The sequence below is a fragment of the Salvelinus alpinus genome, chromosome 3 (assembly GCF_045679555.1).
Source record: "Salvelinus alpinus chromosome 3, SLU_Salpinus.1, whole genome shotgun sequence".
Taxonomy (NCBI): domain Eukaryota; kingdom Metazoa; phylum Chordata; class Actinopteri; order Salmoniformes; family Salmonidae; genus Salvelinus; species Salvelinus alpinus.
This window is the reverse complement of record NC_092088.1, coordinates 67,855,695-67,872,339: the sequence shown is the minus strand read 5'-3', so window position 1 is coordinate 67,872,339 and position 16,645 is coordinate 67,855,695. Positions and strand designations below refer to the sequence as shown.

The window sequence follows — 16,645 nt, the reverse complement described above, 5'->3', positions numbered from 1 at the left end:
TTCAAACCAAGCTGCTTACCTATTGCAGATTCAGTCTTCCCAGCCTGGTGCAGGTCTACAATTTTGTTTCTGGTGTCCTTTGACAGCTCTTTGGTCTTGGCCATAGTGGAGTTTGGAGTGTGACTGTTTGAGGTTGTGGACAGGTGTCTTTTATACTGATAACAAGTTCAAACAGGTGCCATTAATACAGCTAACGAGTGGAGGACAGAGGAGCCTCTTAAAGAAGTTACAGGTCTGTGAGAGCCAGAAATCTTGCTTGTTTGTAGGTGACCAAATACTTATTTTAAATTCATTAAAAATCCTACAATGTGATTTTCTAGATTTTTTCTTTTCTTTTTGTCTGTCATAGTTGAAGTGTACCTATGATGAAAATTACAGGCCTCTCTCGTCTTTTTAAGTGGGAGAACTTGCACAATTGGTGGCTGACTAAATACTTTTTTGCCCCACTGTATGCACTTTCCTATTCATTCATTACTGCTGCAGTGCTTGTAGCTCTGAGTAGAAATGGGAAGAAAGCGAATTTTATGGCTCATAAGTGTTGACAGTGCTGAGTAAGAACTTAAACATGAACTCACTCACTATATTCGTTGACAGTCTCTCTCTAGTCATGCTTTTAAACGTTTTGAAATCTTACAGTATCAATTTTGCTGTACCTTTCTTTTATGCCTGCAACGTCAATGCAGACGCTGTCATCTAAGCCATCCGGTAGACGTTTAGTGCACTTGATTTGCTCTCTGGGCCCGCCGGGAAGGCAGAGTTTGTACCTTCAGACACATGAAATGGTGCAAAATGGCAACAGTTCGACTACCCCGCGCGCAGGGCAGCTTAATAGGGTGCACCTACCGTCAACAGCCCGAGACGAATAGGAAAAATAGAAGGCTATATTAGATATGTGGCAGTGGAATATGGGCCTGAGGCCACACACTTCTTGTGAATTCTGTAATGAATGTATTGTAATGTTTTTTAAATGGTATAACTGCCTTAATTCTGCCGGACCCCAGGATGAGTAATACATGCAAATACAAATACAAAATATCGTTGGGTTTTTTACATAAATGTTTGGCAATGGACTATGAATGCATGGAGATCCGCCAGTCTTGGTGACCACTGCTCTAGAAAGTTCAATCTAGTGCATCTCTCTGTGGGCTGATATTTATGCGCGGCAGTCTCTGGGCTACTGTGTGCGCGCAGTTTAAAGGGAACATTGCTGCTCAACCTATCCATGCAGGGACGCATAAGTGTAATTTACCAAGCAAACGATAAAATGGCCGATTTCAAGAAACAACTGGGCGTCTGGAGAGCCCGAGTGGATAGAGGCATTTTCAATATGTTCCCACTATTCTCAGCTCTGGCTGACGTGGGTGATGTAAACATGGATAACGTGCCTACATTGATGGGGTCACATCTGAGCAAAACTCTGCTCAAATTCGAAGATTGTAAAGGGAACTAATCTGATCCACGGCCGGGAAAGTAGTGGATGCCAACACAGAAGAGACGCACAACTTGTCACCGGTTCTTGATGATCAACTATTTGAGCTGTCCTGTGACCAAGGCCTGCGTTCTCGTTTTAACGAGATGCGCCTGTCCACATTCCGGTGTTAAGGTGCATAGAATACGCTAGACAATTTCTCCTCTCTTGGCTGCAAAAAAATCTAAATATCGCAACAGACTGGCTGAAACACATTGACACCTCTGCGGTGTCCCTGTCACGAAAAAGTTTGAGAAATGCTGGCCTGTGTCATTCCTACAATGCAGTGTCTTTTGGACCACATAACTTTTGTGGGGGAAAAAGTATAGAGTACAAGTCAAAAGTTTGGACACAGTACTCATTCAATGGTTTTTCTTTATTTATACTATTTTCTACATTGTAGAATAATACTGAAGACATCAAAACTATGATATAACACATATTGAATCTTGTAGTAACCAAAAAAGGGTTAAACAATAAATTTTTGATTTTAGATTCTTCAAAGTAGCCTTGACAGCTTTGCACACTCTTGGCATTCTCTCAACCAGCTTCACCTGGAATGCTTTTCCAACAGTCTTGAAAGAGTTCCCACATTGTTGGCTGCTTTTTCCTTCACTCTGCGGTCTGACTCAGCCCAAACCATCTCAATTTGGTTGAGGTCGGGGGATTGTGGAGACCAGGTCATCTGATGCAGCACTCCATTACCCTCCTTCTTGGTAAAATAGCCCTTATACAGCCTGGAGATGTGTTGGGTCATTGTCCTGTTGAAAAACAAATTATAGTCCCACCAAGTGCAAACCAGATGGGATGGCATATCGCTGCAGAATGCTGTGGTTGCCATGCTGGTTAAGTGTGCCTTGAATTCTAAATAAATCACAGTGTAACCAACAAAGCACCCCCACACCATAACACCACCACCTCCATGCTTTCATGCTTTACAGTGGGAAATACACATACGGAGATCATCCGTTCACCCACACCGCGTCTCACTAAGACACGGCAGATGGAACCAAAAGTCTCCAATTTGGTCTCCAGACCAAAGGACAAATTTCCACTGGTCTAATGTCCATTGCTCGTGTTTCTTGACCCAAGCAAGTATCTTCTTCTTATTGGTGTCAATTAGTAATGGTTTCTTTGCAGCAATTCGACCCTGAAGGCCTGATTCACACAGTCTCCTCTGAACAGTTGATATTGATATGTGTCTTACTTGAACTCTGTGAAGCATTTATTTGGGCTGCAATTTCTGAGGCTGGTAACTCCTCTGCAGCAGTCTGGATCTTCTGTTCCTGTGGCGATCCTCATGAGAGCCAGTTTCATCATAGCGCTTGATGGTTTTTGCAACTGCACTTGAAGAAACTTTCAAAGCTCTTGAAATGTTCCGTATTGACTGACCTTCACGTGTTAAAGTAATGATGGACTGTTGTTTCTCTTTGCTTATTTGAGCTGTTCTTGCCATAATATGGACTTGGTATTTTACCAAATAGGGTTATATTCTGTATACCACCCCTACCTTGTCACAACACAACTGATTGGCTCAAATGCATTAAGAAGGAAATAAATTCCACAAATTAACTTTTAAGAAGGCACACCTGTGAATTGAAATGCATTCCAGGTGACTACCCCATGAAGCTGGTTGAGAGAATGCCAAGAGTGTGCAAAGCTGTCATCAAAGCAAATGGTGGCTATTTGAAGAATCTCAAGTATAAAATATATTTTGATTTGTTTAACACTTTTTTGATTACTACATGATTCCATATGTGTTATTTCATAGTTTTGATGTCTTCACTATTATTCTACAATGTAGAAAATAGTAAAAATGTAATTAAAACCCATGAATGAGTAGGTGTTCTAAAACTTTTGACTGGTACTGTATAAACAGGGTACCGGTGCCGAGTCAATTTTTTTAATTTTTTTATTTCACCTTTATTTAACCAGGTAGGCTAGTTGAGAACAAGTTCTCATTTGCAACTGCGACCTGGCCAAGATAAAGCATAGCAGTGTGAACAGACAACACAGAGTTACACATGGAGTAAACAATAAACAAGTCAATAACATGGTAAAAAAAAAAAAAGAGAATCTATATACAATGTGTGCAAAAGGCATGAGGTAGGCAATAAATCGAATAATTACAATTTAGCAGATTAACACTGGAGTGATAAATCATCAGATGATCATGTGCAAGAAGAGATACTGGTGTGCAAAAGAGCAGAAAAGTAAATAAATAAAAGCAGTATGGGGGGTGAGGTAGGTTAATTGGATGGGTAGTTTACAGATGGACTATGTACAGCTGCAGCGATCGGTTAGCTGCTCGGATAGCAGATTTTTAAAGCTGTTGAGGGAGATAAAAGTCTCCAACTTCAGAGATTTTTGCAATTCGTTCCAGTCGCAGGCAGCAGAGAATTGGAAGGAAAGGCGTCCAAATGAGGTTTTGGCTTTAGGGATGATCAGTGAGATACACCTGCTGGAGCGCGTGCTGCGGGTGGGTGTAGCCATCGTGACCAGTGAACTGAGATAAGGCGGCACTTTACCTAGCATAGCCTTGTAGATGACCTGGAGCCAGTGGGTCTGACGACGAACATGTAGCGAGGGCCAGCCGACTAGGGCATACAGGTCGCAGTGGTGGGTCGTATAAGGTGCTTTAGTAACAAAACGAATGGCACTGTGATAAACTGCATCCAGTTTGCTGAGTAGAGTATTGGAAGCTATTTTGTAGATGACATCGCCGAAGTCGAGGATCGGTAGGATAGTCAGTTTTACTAGGGTAAGTTTGGCGGCGTGAGTGAAGGAGGCTTTGTTGCGGAATAGAAAGCCGATTCTTGATTTTATTTTGGATTGGAGATGTTTGATATGAGTCTGGAAGGAGAGTTTGCAGTCTAGCCAGACACCTAGGTACTTATAGATGTCCACATATTCTAGGTCGGAACCGTCCAGGGTGGTGATGCTAGTCGGGCGTGCGGGTGCAGGCAGCGAACGGTTGAAAAGCATGCATTTGGTTTTACTAGCGTTTAAGAGCAGTTGGAGGCCACGGAAGGAGTGTTGTATGGCATTGAAGCTCGTTTGGAGGTTAGATAGCACAGTGTCCAAGGAAGGGCCGGAAGTATATAGAATGGTGTCGTCTGCGTAGAGGTGGATCAGGGAATCGCCCGCAGCAAGAGCAACATCATTGATGTATACAGAGAAAAGAGTCGGCCCGAGAATTGAACCCTGTGGTACCCCCATAGAGACTGCCAGAGGACCGGACAACATGCCCTCCGATTTGACACACTGAACTCTGTCTGCAAAGTAGTTGGTGAACCAGGCAAGGCAGTCATTAGAAAAACCGAGGCTACTGAGTCTGCCGATAAGAATATGGTGATTGACAGAGTCGAAAGCCTTGGCCAGGTCGATGAAGACGGCTGCACAGTAATGTCTTTTATCGATGGCGGTTATGATATCGTTTAGTACCTTGAGCGTGGCTGAGGTGCACCCGTGACCGGCTCGGAAACCGGATTGCACAGCGGAGAAGGTACGGTGGGATTCGAGATGGTCAGTGATCTGTTTGTTGACTTGGCTTTCGAAGACCTTAGATAGGCAGGGCAGGATGGATATAGGTCTGTAACAGTTTGGGTCCAGGGTGTCTCCCCCTTTGAAGAGGGGGATGACCGCGGCAGCTTTCCAATCCTTGGGGATCTCAGATGATACGAAGGAGAGGTTGAACAGGCTGGTAATAGGGGGTGCGACAATGGCGGCGGACAGTTTCAGAAATAGGGGGTCCAGATTGTCAAGCCCAGCTGATTTGTATGGGTCCAGGTTTTCCAGCTCTTTCAGAACATCTGCTATCTGGATTTGGGTAAAGGAGAAGCTGGGGAGGCTTGGGCGAGTAGCAGCGGGGGGGGCGGGGCTGTTGGCCAAGGTTGGAGTCGCCAGGAGGAAGGCATGGCCAGCCATTGAGAAATGCTTGTTGAAGTCTTCGATTATCACGGATTTATCGGTGGTGACCGTGTTACCTAGCCTCAGTGCAGTGGGCAGCTGGGAGGAGGTGCTCTTGTTCTCCATGGACTTTACAGTATCCCAGAACTTTTTGGAGTTAGAGCTACAGGATGCAAATTTCTGCTTGAAAAAGCTGGCCTTTGCTTTCCTGACTGACTGCGTGTATTGGTTCCTGACTTCCCTGAACAGTTGCATATCGCGGGGGCTCTTCGATGCTATTGCAGTTCGCCACAGGATGTTTTTGTGCTGGTCGAGGGCAGTCAGGTCTGGAGTGAACCAAGGGCTATATCTGTTCTTGGTTCTGCATTTTTTGAACGGAGCATGCTTGTCTAATATGGTGAGGAAGTAACTTTTAAAGAATGACCAGGCATCCTCAACTGACGGGATGAGGTCAATATCCTTCCAGGGTACCCGGGCCAGGTCGATTAGAAAGGCCTGCTCGCAGAAGTGTTTTAGGGAGCGTTTGACAGTGATGAGGGGTGGTCGTTTGACCGCGGACCCGTGGCGGATACAGGCAATGAGGCAGTGATCGCTGAGATCTTGATTGAAGACAGCAGAGGTGTATTTGGAGGGCAGGTTGGTCAGGATAATGTCTATTAGGGTGCCCATGTTTACGGATTTAGGGTTGTACCTGGTGGGTTCCTTGATGATTTGTGTGAGATTGAGGGCATCAAGCTTGGATTGTAGGACTGCCGGGGTGTTAAGCATATCCCAGTTTAGGTCACCTAACAGAACAAACTCTGAAGCTAGATGGGGAGCGATCAATTCACAGATGGTGTCCAGGGCACAGCTGGGAGCTGAGGGGGGTCGGTAGCAGGCGGCAACAGTGAGAGACTTATTTTTGGAGAGATTAATTTTTTAAATTAGAAGTTCGAACTGTTTGGGCATAGACCTGGAAAGTATGACAGAACTTTGCAGGCTATCTCTGCAGTAGATTGCAACTCCTCCCCCTTTGGCAGTTCTATCTTGACGGAAAGTGTTATAGTTGGGTATGGAAATCCCAGAATTTTTGGTGGCCTTCCTAAGCCAGGATTCGGACACGGCAAGGACATCAGGGTTGGCAGAGTGTGCTAAAGCGGTGAGTAAGGCAAACTTAGGGAGGAGGCTTCTGATGTTGACATGCATGAGGCCAAGGCTTTTTCGATCACAGAAGTCAACAAATGAGGGTGACTGGGGACATGCAGGGCCTGGGTTTACCTCCACATCACCCGAGGAACAGAGGAGTAGTAGGATGAGGGTGCGGCTAAAGGCTATCAAAACTGGTCGCCTAGAGCGTTGGGGACAAAGAGTAAAAGGAGCAGATTTATGGGCGTGGTAGAATAGATTCTGGGCATAATGTGCAGACAGGGGTATGGTGGGGCGCGGGTACAGCGGAGGCAAGCCCAGGCACTGGGTGATGATAAGAGAGGTTGTATCTCTGGACATGCTGGTCTCAATGGGTGAGGTCACCGCATGTGTGGGGGGTGGTACAAAGGAGGTATCAGAGGTACGGAGAGTGGAACTACAGGGTCCATTGCAAACCAAAACAATGATAATGATAACTAGCCTGAACAACAGTATGCAAGGCATATTGATATTTGAGAGAGACATACAATAAGGCATAAAGTGATTGCAGGTCTTGATTGGGAGAGCTAGCTAAAACAACAGGTAAGATAACAGCAGCAATAACAGGGTGCTAGTCTAACACAGCAACAACAGGTAAAAATGGCGACGACTAGGCAGAGAGGGTCGGATTAACTACACACAGATCCTGAGTTAAAGCACAGAGCCGACAGATAAAACACAAATAAACAGAATGGAGTACCGTGAATTAATGGACAGTCAAGCATGCATCAGCTATGTAGCCAAGTGATCATAGTGTCCAGGGGGCAGCCGTAGATGGAGCAGGGAGGCCTCCACTAAGCTAGCACGCGGCGTTTAAAGTTAGTAGCCCAGGGGGTGGTCTGCTCAGACGGAGGGGGTCTGCTCAGACGTGGTCGTGTCGACAGAGAATCCAAGCCGGATGGCGAAAGAGAGGTTGTGAATTGTAGAATTGTGTTTGCTAACTGGTGCTAGCTTCGTGGCAGTGGCGCTAGCTGCGCTAGCTGCAAGCTAGCTGTGAGGATCAGAAGTAGTGGCTCAGGGATTACGGCAGGAATCCGGCGTTGTTGTCGAGAGACAGTCCGATGCTGGTAAATTGGTGAGTAATATCCAGGCTAATAACAGGGCTGGTGTCTGTGCAGAAGGTAAAAGCTACTAGCAGCGGCAAAAAAATGGCTAAATTAGCTTGTAGCTGATTTAGACCAGTTGTGATGGATTGGCAGGGCTCTGTGTCGGCAAAAAAAGGTCCAGTCCAATTGGCAAAAGAGGTATTGTAGCCCAAGAATTCGCTGGTAGACCTCTTCGGCTAGCCGGCAGATGGGCCTAGCTCGAGGCTAGCTCAAGGCTAACTGGTGCTTGCTTCGGGACAGAGGTGTTAGCCAGTAGTAGCCACTCGGTTGCAGCTAGCTAGCTGTGATGATACGGTGTAATTGTCCAGAGCTTGCGTCAGGAATCCGGTGATGTGGTAGAGAAAAAGCAGTCCTATATGCTCTGGGTTGATATCGCGCTTGCAGACTGGCAGGTATTGGCCCGAGCTGAAGTTGGCTGTGTCCGAGTTAAGGGTGAAGACCGCAGCAGTGGCTAACTGACTACTAGCTAGTAGCTAGTTATCTGGCTAGCTTCTGATTGGGGTTACGGTTCTAAAGTATAAAAAATAGCAGGTCCGTACCACATTGGGTGAGGCGGAATGTAGGAATGTATATTCAGTTCCTAGATGGAAAGTGAAATTAAAATATATACGAAATGTATACGAAAAATACGAGGACTATTTACACGGGACAAGACAAGACAAACACACGTCCGACTGCTACGCCATCTTGGATTCATGTGCTCTGTTGTGGTATTAAAAAAAGATTCTGCTTGTCTCCAGTCATGTAAAATGACATAGACTTGCATGAAATGTGTTTATAACACACTTTCTTCTCCTACTGCAAATAAGATGATAGATTCATGCGGTACTTTTATTATAATGGATATATTTTCATCCTTGTCCAAGGTGGTCTGCGAATCCACCACCGTCTGTCTACTTTGCCATGTAATGCTTACAAAACAAATAACAGTGTCTAATATTGCATATCTAAGGCTCTGGTCTGTCGTAGGAGTGAGGGTAAATGGTAGGCATGTTTTCTACTATCCAATTTGTTTTAAATATTATTTTGGGTGGGGGGGAGGGTGAATTTGTTTTTTTTCAAACTTTCAGGGTGGGTCAGGTTAAAATATATTTTACTTAAGTAAGGGCCATTCATTTTCATTTCAGAGAGATCAGATTTTTTGCAGGTATCCCTCGTTATAAATAATGTACAGTGCATTCTGAAAGTATTCAGACCCCTTGACTTGTCCCACATTTTGTTACATTACAGCCTTATTCTAAAATGTATTAAATAAATAAAAATCCTCAATCTACACACAATACCCCATAATGACAAAGCGAAAACAGGTTAGACATTTTTGCAAATGTATAAAAAAAGATACCTTATTTGCATAAGTATTCAGACCCTTTGCTATGAGACTCGAAATTGAGCGCAGGTACATCCTGTTTCCATTGATCATAATTGAGATGTTTCTACAATTTGATTGGAGTCCACCTGTGGTAAATTCAATTGATTGGACATGATTTGGAAAGGCACACACCTGTCTATATAAGGTCCCACAGTTGACATTGCATGTCAGAGCAAAAACCAAGCCATGAGGTCGAAGGAATTGTCTGTAGCGCTCCAAAACAGGATTGTGTCAAGGCACAGATCTGGGGAAGGGGACAAAAATATTTCTGCAGCATTGAAGGTCCCCAGGAACACAGTGACCTCCATCATTCTTAAATAGAAGAAGTTTGGAACCACAAAGACTCTTCCTAGAGCTGGTCGCCCGGCCAAACTGAGCAATCTGAGGAGAAGGGACTTGGTCACGGAGGTGACCAAGAACCCGATGGTCACTCTGATACAGCTCCAGAGTTCCTCTGTGGAGATGTAATAACTTTCCAAAAGGACAACCATCTCTGCAGCACTCCACCAATAAGACCTTTATTGTAGAGTGGCCAGACGGAAGCCACTCCTCAGTAAAAGGCACCTGACAGCCCCATTCTGACTCTCAGAGCTCAGAATGGGGCGAAGGTCACCTTCCAACAGGACAACGAACCTAAGCACATAGCCAAGACAACCAGGAGTGGCTTCGGGACAAGTCTCTGAATGTCCTTGAGTGGCCCAGCCAGAGCCCGGACTTGAACCCGAGCGAACATCTCTGGAGAAACCTTAAAATAGCTGTGCAACGACCCTCCCCATCCAACTTGACATAGCTTGAGAGGATCTGCAGAGAAGAATGGGAGAAACTACACAAATACAGGTGTGCCAAGCTTGTAGTGTCATACCAAGGAAGACTCGAGGCTGTAATCACTGCCAAAGGTGCTTCAACAAAGTACTGAGTAAAGGGTCTGAATACTTATGTAAATGTGATATTTATGTTTTTTTATTTGTAATAAATTTGCACAAATTTCTAAAAACCTGTTTTTGCTTTGTCATTTGGGGTAATGTGTTTAGATTGATGAGGGGGAAAAAACGATTTAATCCATGTTAGAATAAGGCTGTAACGTAATAAAATGTGGAAAAAGTCAAGGGGTCTGAATACTTCCGAATGCACTGTAAATTACAAAAATGTAAATGTAATAACTGTCATCGCTGAAATAATAATATTTTGTCAATTTATAGATTTGTTTAGTAATAGCCTTTTATGAAATTTAGCATACCGGAACATATGTACTAATAAAGCAGTTAAAACTACTTTATGCCGTAATATTTTGTAGCCAGTCAAGCGCTCTAGAATAACATTTTTAAAGTGACGTATGAGAGGCAGAGGCACCGTGCCGAACTAAGGACGCTGCGGGAGGACAATCTTTTCTCCCTGTTCTGCTTTTCTCGTAAAAAAAAGGAGAGGGGCTGTAGCTATGGAGGGGGTAACTGTAGGGCAGGTATTTGACGCCGAATGCATCCTCAACAAACGCCCAAGAAAGGTATGAAATAACGTATTTTATCATAATATGGAAACATTAGACCCTTTACAATTGTTTAACTCTTTCCCACTCTTATCATTTGCAGGGGAAGTTTGAGTATTTGGTGAAGTGGAGAGGGTGGTCGTCCAAGTGAGTAGCTATTTAGCAAGAAGCTGGCTGAGCTAAACAATGACAATGTAGCACATGATCCCCCTTCAACCCCGTATTTATCTCATAGTTAGGCTATATTTACATTCATATGATAATATTCCCGTCGCATGTGGTTTTGGATAGACTGCAGGATGCATGGAAGAAAGATGATGGTGTTAGCCGTTTCGGAGTCTTGTTTTGTTTTCTTAAGCCCGAGCAGCTGATGATACGATGCCAAACCGGTATCTAGTAACGTGAGCAGGCATCCTCCTACTACGGTAGCGAACTCGAGCACCGGAATATGTGACGCCCACTATTTTCATGCACGGTGCTTGCGTCGTGATCGTTTACCAATAATGTGGCTGAATGTAAATAGTTGAGCAAACGCTCTAGTTTTATCCATTTACATTTAGGCTAGCCCTGAACAGCTACCCTCTCAAGATTTGCATTATTCAGACAATTTTCTTAATATTTTATTTAGCTACAACGTCAATTAGGACTATGTTTGTTTTTGATAGGATGCTACTATGTGTGACATTGCATCTGATAAAGGAGATAGCAGACTAGAAACAAATGGGCAGAGATTTAAGGATGTGACGTTTATGATTGCAATGTCTCTCTAGCTACTGTTCTGTAATAAACGGTTTTCTAATATGGGGTTTTCTTTACAGGCATAACAGTTGGGAGCCAGAAGAGAATATTCTGGACCCCAGATTAATGGCTGCCTTCCACAAGAGGTGTGTTATTAATATCATACTGGTTGATGTTTGACCAGAACATATTCATTCGTACTTATTGTAGAGCACTGTCCATGGTGTATTAGAGTTGCCCAGATCAAATGCATCCTTTGTTTCCTTCCTCCCATCCTTGAAGCTATAATTTATATCTGGCATAACCAAATTGGTGAAATAATTGAAATGCAACTTTAACAGTTTAGCTTTCGTCCATCCCCCTCGCCCCGACCCGGGCTCGAACCAGGGACCCTCTGCACACAGACAACTGACACCCAAGAAGCATCGTTACCCAAAAGCCGCGGCCCTTGCAGAGCAAGGGGAACAACTACTTCAAGGTCCTCAGAGCGAGTGACATCACCGATTGAAACGCTATTAGCGCGCACCACCGCTAACTAGCTATCCATTTCACATCGGTTACACTCACCCCTTTTTTGACCTCCTCCTTTTCCGCAGCAACCAGTGATCCGGGTCAACAGCATCAATGTAACAGTTTAGCTTTCGTCCGTCCCCCTTGCCCCGACCCGGGCTGGAACCAGGGACCCTCTGCACACATCAACAACTGACACCCACGAATCATCGTTACCGTGCCACAAAGCCGCGGCCGTTGCAGAGCAAGGAGAACAACTACTTCAAGGTCCTCAGAGCGAGTGACGTCACCGATTGAAACGCTATTAGCGCGCAAACTATCTAGCCATTTCACATCGGTTACACAACCCTTGCTTTTGGTTATTTAGTTATTATATTAGTAGTGACTCCAAGTAAGGAAGGATGTATTTTTAAAGTAGCAGAACATTGGTAGTGACTGTATCTGACGCCATGTGTGTGTACTTTCTGCAGAGAGCAAGAGAGGGAGCTACTGTTCGGTAAGAGAGGGAAGAGGCCAAGGGGGCGCCCACGGAAAATTCTGGTAATCAACACACTGTTGCTGCTATTCAAACGTATAAGATGTAGTCGTGACAACAAATGCAGTAAATTGACTTCCTTTTGTCATCTTGATTATAATCTCTTCCCAATGATTGCTTTCATTACATTTCCAAACAACAATAGTAGCAAGAATCCATTTGTTTGTTTGGATGATGAAGATACAATCCAACGTCACATGCCTGGTTACATTACAAACCTTTCTGTCTCTATTTCTTTAGGAACCAGAGCCAACTGAAACCAAATCCGACCGGTCCTCCTCATCCTCTTCATCCGGCCTGTCCTCCTCTCCCTCTGCCTCTTCCTCAGAAGAGGAAGATGAAGACCACGGGAAGAAGGCCAAACCAGGTCCTCGGCGCCGCAACCTCAACCTCCAGCCTGTCCTCCAGACGAGGCCCCATATTGTGGTGGCCAATCAGGAGCCCATCCGGAAAAAGCGCGGGAGGAAACCGCTGCTCCCCGAGCTGAGGGCTTTGAGACAGGCAAATATCCGGCCGCCCCTGCCTCCCCCTCCTCTTTCTCGCCACCACCAGGTCCTCAGGCCCCCCCGTGAGCCCCCCAAAGAGGAACCTCGAGGGGGGGTGAAGAAGCCTCTACAGCCGGCCAGTTTCACCTACACCAGCCTGAGCGCCAGCCGGGGCTCCAGAGATGAGACGGCACCCCAGCGGGCTGCTGGAGGGGCCTTCTTCCAGGCAGGGGCCTCCAAACCTGGGCCGCTGAACTCCATATGGTCGGGTCGCTCCATGTCGACCATCACCCCCTCCTCTCCATCCTCCTCTTCTTCTCTCAGCAGACCTCCCCCACCTCACAGTAAGGGATTGTCAGATCTGAAGCGCTCCCTCTCCGTCTCCGACGCCGGCAACAGCAGTGGCCGAGCAGAAGGGCTTAAGGTGGCGTTCTCTGTAAAACCAGGGGTGTCTACATCAACATCACTTGGTCTCCACAGCTCCAAGACCTCCAGCGGGTTCGGTGGCTCTCCGGCGGCTTGTAGCCCAGCTCAACGCTCCCCAGCTGGGCAGAGGAGGCAGCAGGAGGGCCCTGGAAGTCAGGCGGTGGTGGTGGTTCAGCAGCAGGGAGCCAAGCCCTCCTCCTCTCCACTTCTCTCGGCTAGAGACCGCATCAGTCAGGCCCTCAGCCTCCGAGCTCTCAATCTGCAGAGCGTCAACAAACGGGCGCCCGGCAATGGTCTCCAGGGATACGGAACCTCCGGCACCACTGGAGTTGCAGTTTCAAGGTCGAGCCTGAGAAGCGGTGCCAGCCAGGCAGGAAAAGGAGCAGGAAGCATTAAAGAGATGCACACATCGTCTGGGCTAGACCAGAGCCTGGCGTCCGGAGGGTTAGGGGCAGGGGTGCTGCGCTCTGGATGCATTCCACAAGCCAGAGAGGAGAGGGGGGAGAGAGGGAAGACCACAGGGGCAGAGACTGAGAGAGAGATGGACAGCAAAGGGCCAAGGGGTGTAGGGAGCGGTAATGGAAGATTGGAGAGAGGGGGGAGTGCACAGGGAGGTATGTCGTCGGCCGGGGGAGGTGGATCAAGCGCGGCTAGAGAGGAGGACAGGAGGTCAGAACAGAGCCTTAACGAGCGGAACTCCCGGAGCATCGAGAACTCTCGGACCCTTAACGAGCTCAGCACAGGTGACTCAGATGACACCAGCAGCAGCGAATCAGAAGAGCCCGACTCCTCCCCTTATCCCAATAACAACGGGCCCCGCCTGGTCTCTATGGAGACGGAAATGGAGACGGACTGGCGGCCGGCACTTAGCCTTCTAGAACACGTGTTTGTCACGGACGTCACCGCCAACTTCGTCACAGTAACAGTGAAGGAGTCCCCAACCAGTGTTGGGTTCTTCAACGTCCGCAATCCCTAAAGCCTGTCCATGTACACTACTGTTCAAAAGTTTGGGGTCACTTAGAAATGTCCTTGTTTTTGAAAGAAAAGCTACTTTTTTTGTCCATTAAAATAACATCAAATTGATCAGAAATACTGTTTAGACATTGTTAATGTTGTAAGTGACTATTGTAGCTGGAAATGGCAGATTTTTTCAAATGGAATATCTACATAGGCGTACAGAGGCCAGTTATCAGCAACCATCACTCCTGTGTTCCAATGGCACGTTGTGTTAGCTAATCCAAGTTCATCATTTTAAAAGGCTAATTGATCATTAGAAAACCCTTTTGCAATTATGTTAGCACAGCTGAAAACTGTTGTCCTGAAAACTGAAGATCTTGTACAATGCTTTGTACTACCCCCTTCACAGAACAGCGCAAATTGGCTCTAACCAGAAAAGAAAGAAGAGTGGGAGGCCCCGGTGCACAATGTGAGCAAGAGGACAAGTGCATTAGAGTGTCTAGTTTGAGAAACAGACGCCTCACAAGTCCTCAACTGGCAGCTTCATTAAATAGTACCCGCAAAACACCAGTCTCAACGTCAACAGTGAAGAGGCGACTCCGGGATGCTGGCCTTCTAGGCAGAGTTGCAGAGAAAAAGCGATATCTGTCCGTGTTCTTTTGCCCATCTTAATCTTTTATTTTTATTGGCCAGTCTGAGATATGGATTTTTCTTTGCAACTGCCTAGAAGGCCAGCATCCCGGGGTCGCCTATTCACTGTTGACGTTGAGACTGGTGTTTTGCGGGTACTATTTAATGAAGCTGCCAGTTGAGGACTTGTGAGTCGTCTGTTTCTCAAACTAGACACTCTAATGCACTTGTCCTCTTGCTCACATTGTGCACCGGGGCCTCCCACTCTTCTTTCTTTTCTGGTTAGAGCCAATTTGCGCTGTTCTGTGAAGGGGGTAGTACAAAGCATTGTACAAGATCTTCAGTTTTCAGGACAACAGTTTTCAGCTGTGCTAACATAATTGCAAAAGGGTTTTCTAATGATCAATTAGCCTTTTAAAATAATAAACTTGGATTAGCTAACAACGTGCCATTAGAACACAGGAGTGATGGTTGCTGATAATGGGCCTCTGTACGCCTATGTAGGTATTCCATAAAAAAATCCGCCGTTTCCAGCTACAATACTCATTTACAACATTAACAATGTCTACAGTGTATTTCTGATCAATTTGATGTTATTTTAATAGACAAAAAAGTTGCTTTTCTTTCAAAAACAAGGACATTTCTAAGTGACCCCAAACTTTTGAACGGTAGTGTACATGTACAGGATGCCCCTAGACACTGGCCATTGCCCCTCCTAATGGTTAAAGGGACATTATGCATTAAAATTAAAGTTTGACAGACATTTTCAGGCTTCTAAAGTTGTCTGATGTTAAGGTAAAACAACGATAGCTGGATCTACACAACCTATGTCATGTGACGTAGTTTCATTAGAGTACTATAGAGGTCTGAAAACAGCTGACACTTTTATTTATGAGTGAAATGTCACTTTTTAAAGTAAGAATCTGGAGGGAGGTTAAACTCACTGAGCTTATCCTGGATCTGTGCCTAATGACAACCTATACCTGGAGGGATGAGGTACGACACAACATTAGGCCTGATTCCAAACCTATCCCTGGTCCCTTAGCCCATTGACTGCCCCCTTGAAGATGTTCAATGACTGGATATTAGACTTAAGTCAGGGAGGCTTGGGCCTGGTTACATTTCTGCCCTCAAACCCTTTGCCTAGGTTTTTCACTTTTCTGCATATTTTTCTCATACATATCCAGTTTTACATACATATCTATTTAGATCTGCGAAGGGGAGTCAACAAGGGATAGAGGAAAGAGACTTTTGGTATTGGAGCCTTGCCAATTGAGGACTTTCGCAAAGACATAGCTGTCTGTGAAGCTATGCCAGCATTTACAAAGAACTGTCAAGATATTGGCCAGTAAATGGTGACGTATCCCATCTTACTTTTTTATTTTTCTCTGTTTTGTCTTTGGACACCAAAGGAGTCATGAATGTGAATTGCGTATTTAAAAAAATATTTTTTATCCTGTCAGTCAGTATTTATCTTGCACTACAGTATGTTATTTCAATATTTTAAGCTAACTATATCCAACTCTGAAACATACCCACTGATCTCAAGCAGGCATTTAAAAAGTGTAGTTATTTACCAGTGTTAGTCCTATCTGCCTGCCTGTGGTGAAGACCATTTGAATACAATCACACTCAGTCATTGACTGTAAGAGCATCATAGGAGTGGAGAACTGTTTTAATTTAATTTATATTTGCACATTTGTTACTCTTGATATTAATATGTATCTGTAACTCTGGTGCTTATTATGGCTTCAGAAACTCGTAGCCTGTGTGCCTCCTGCCATTTCTAAGGTATTGGAATAAACCGTGAGTATTATAAAAGTGGGTGCTTAACCATACCTAAATGCTCTTGTTGTTATGGTTAA

The 16,645-nt window shown here is 45.3% G+C and overlaps 1 protein-coding gene across 1 annotated transcript; it reads left to right on the top strand.

Annotated features, from left to right (window-relative positions):
* The first annotated feature begins 8,707 nt into the window (after positions 1–8,707).
* Positions 8,708–14,457, top strand: LOC139571196 (chromobox protein homolog 2-like). Its single transcript, XM_071393821.1, has 5 exons — positions 8,708–10,517; positions 10,603–10,646; positions 11,318–11,383; positions 12,218–12,287; positions 12,523–14,457. The coding sequence occupies exons 1-5, from the start codon at positions 10,452–10,454 to the stop codon at positions 14,167–14,169; spliced, it is 1,893 nt and encodes a 630-aa protein (XP_071249922.1). The 5' UTR covers positions 8,708–10,451; the 3' UTR covers positions 14,170–14,457.
* The last annotated feature ends 2,188 nt before the right edge of the window (positions 14,458–16,645 follow it).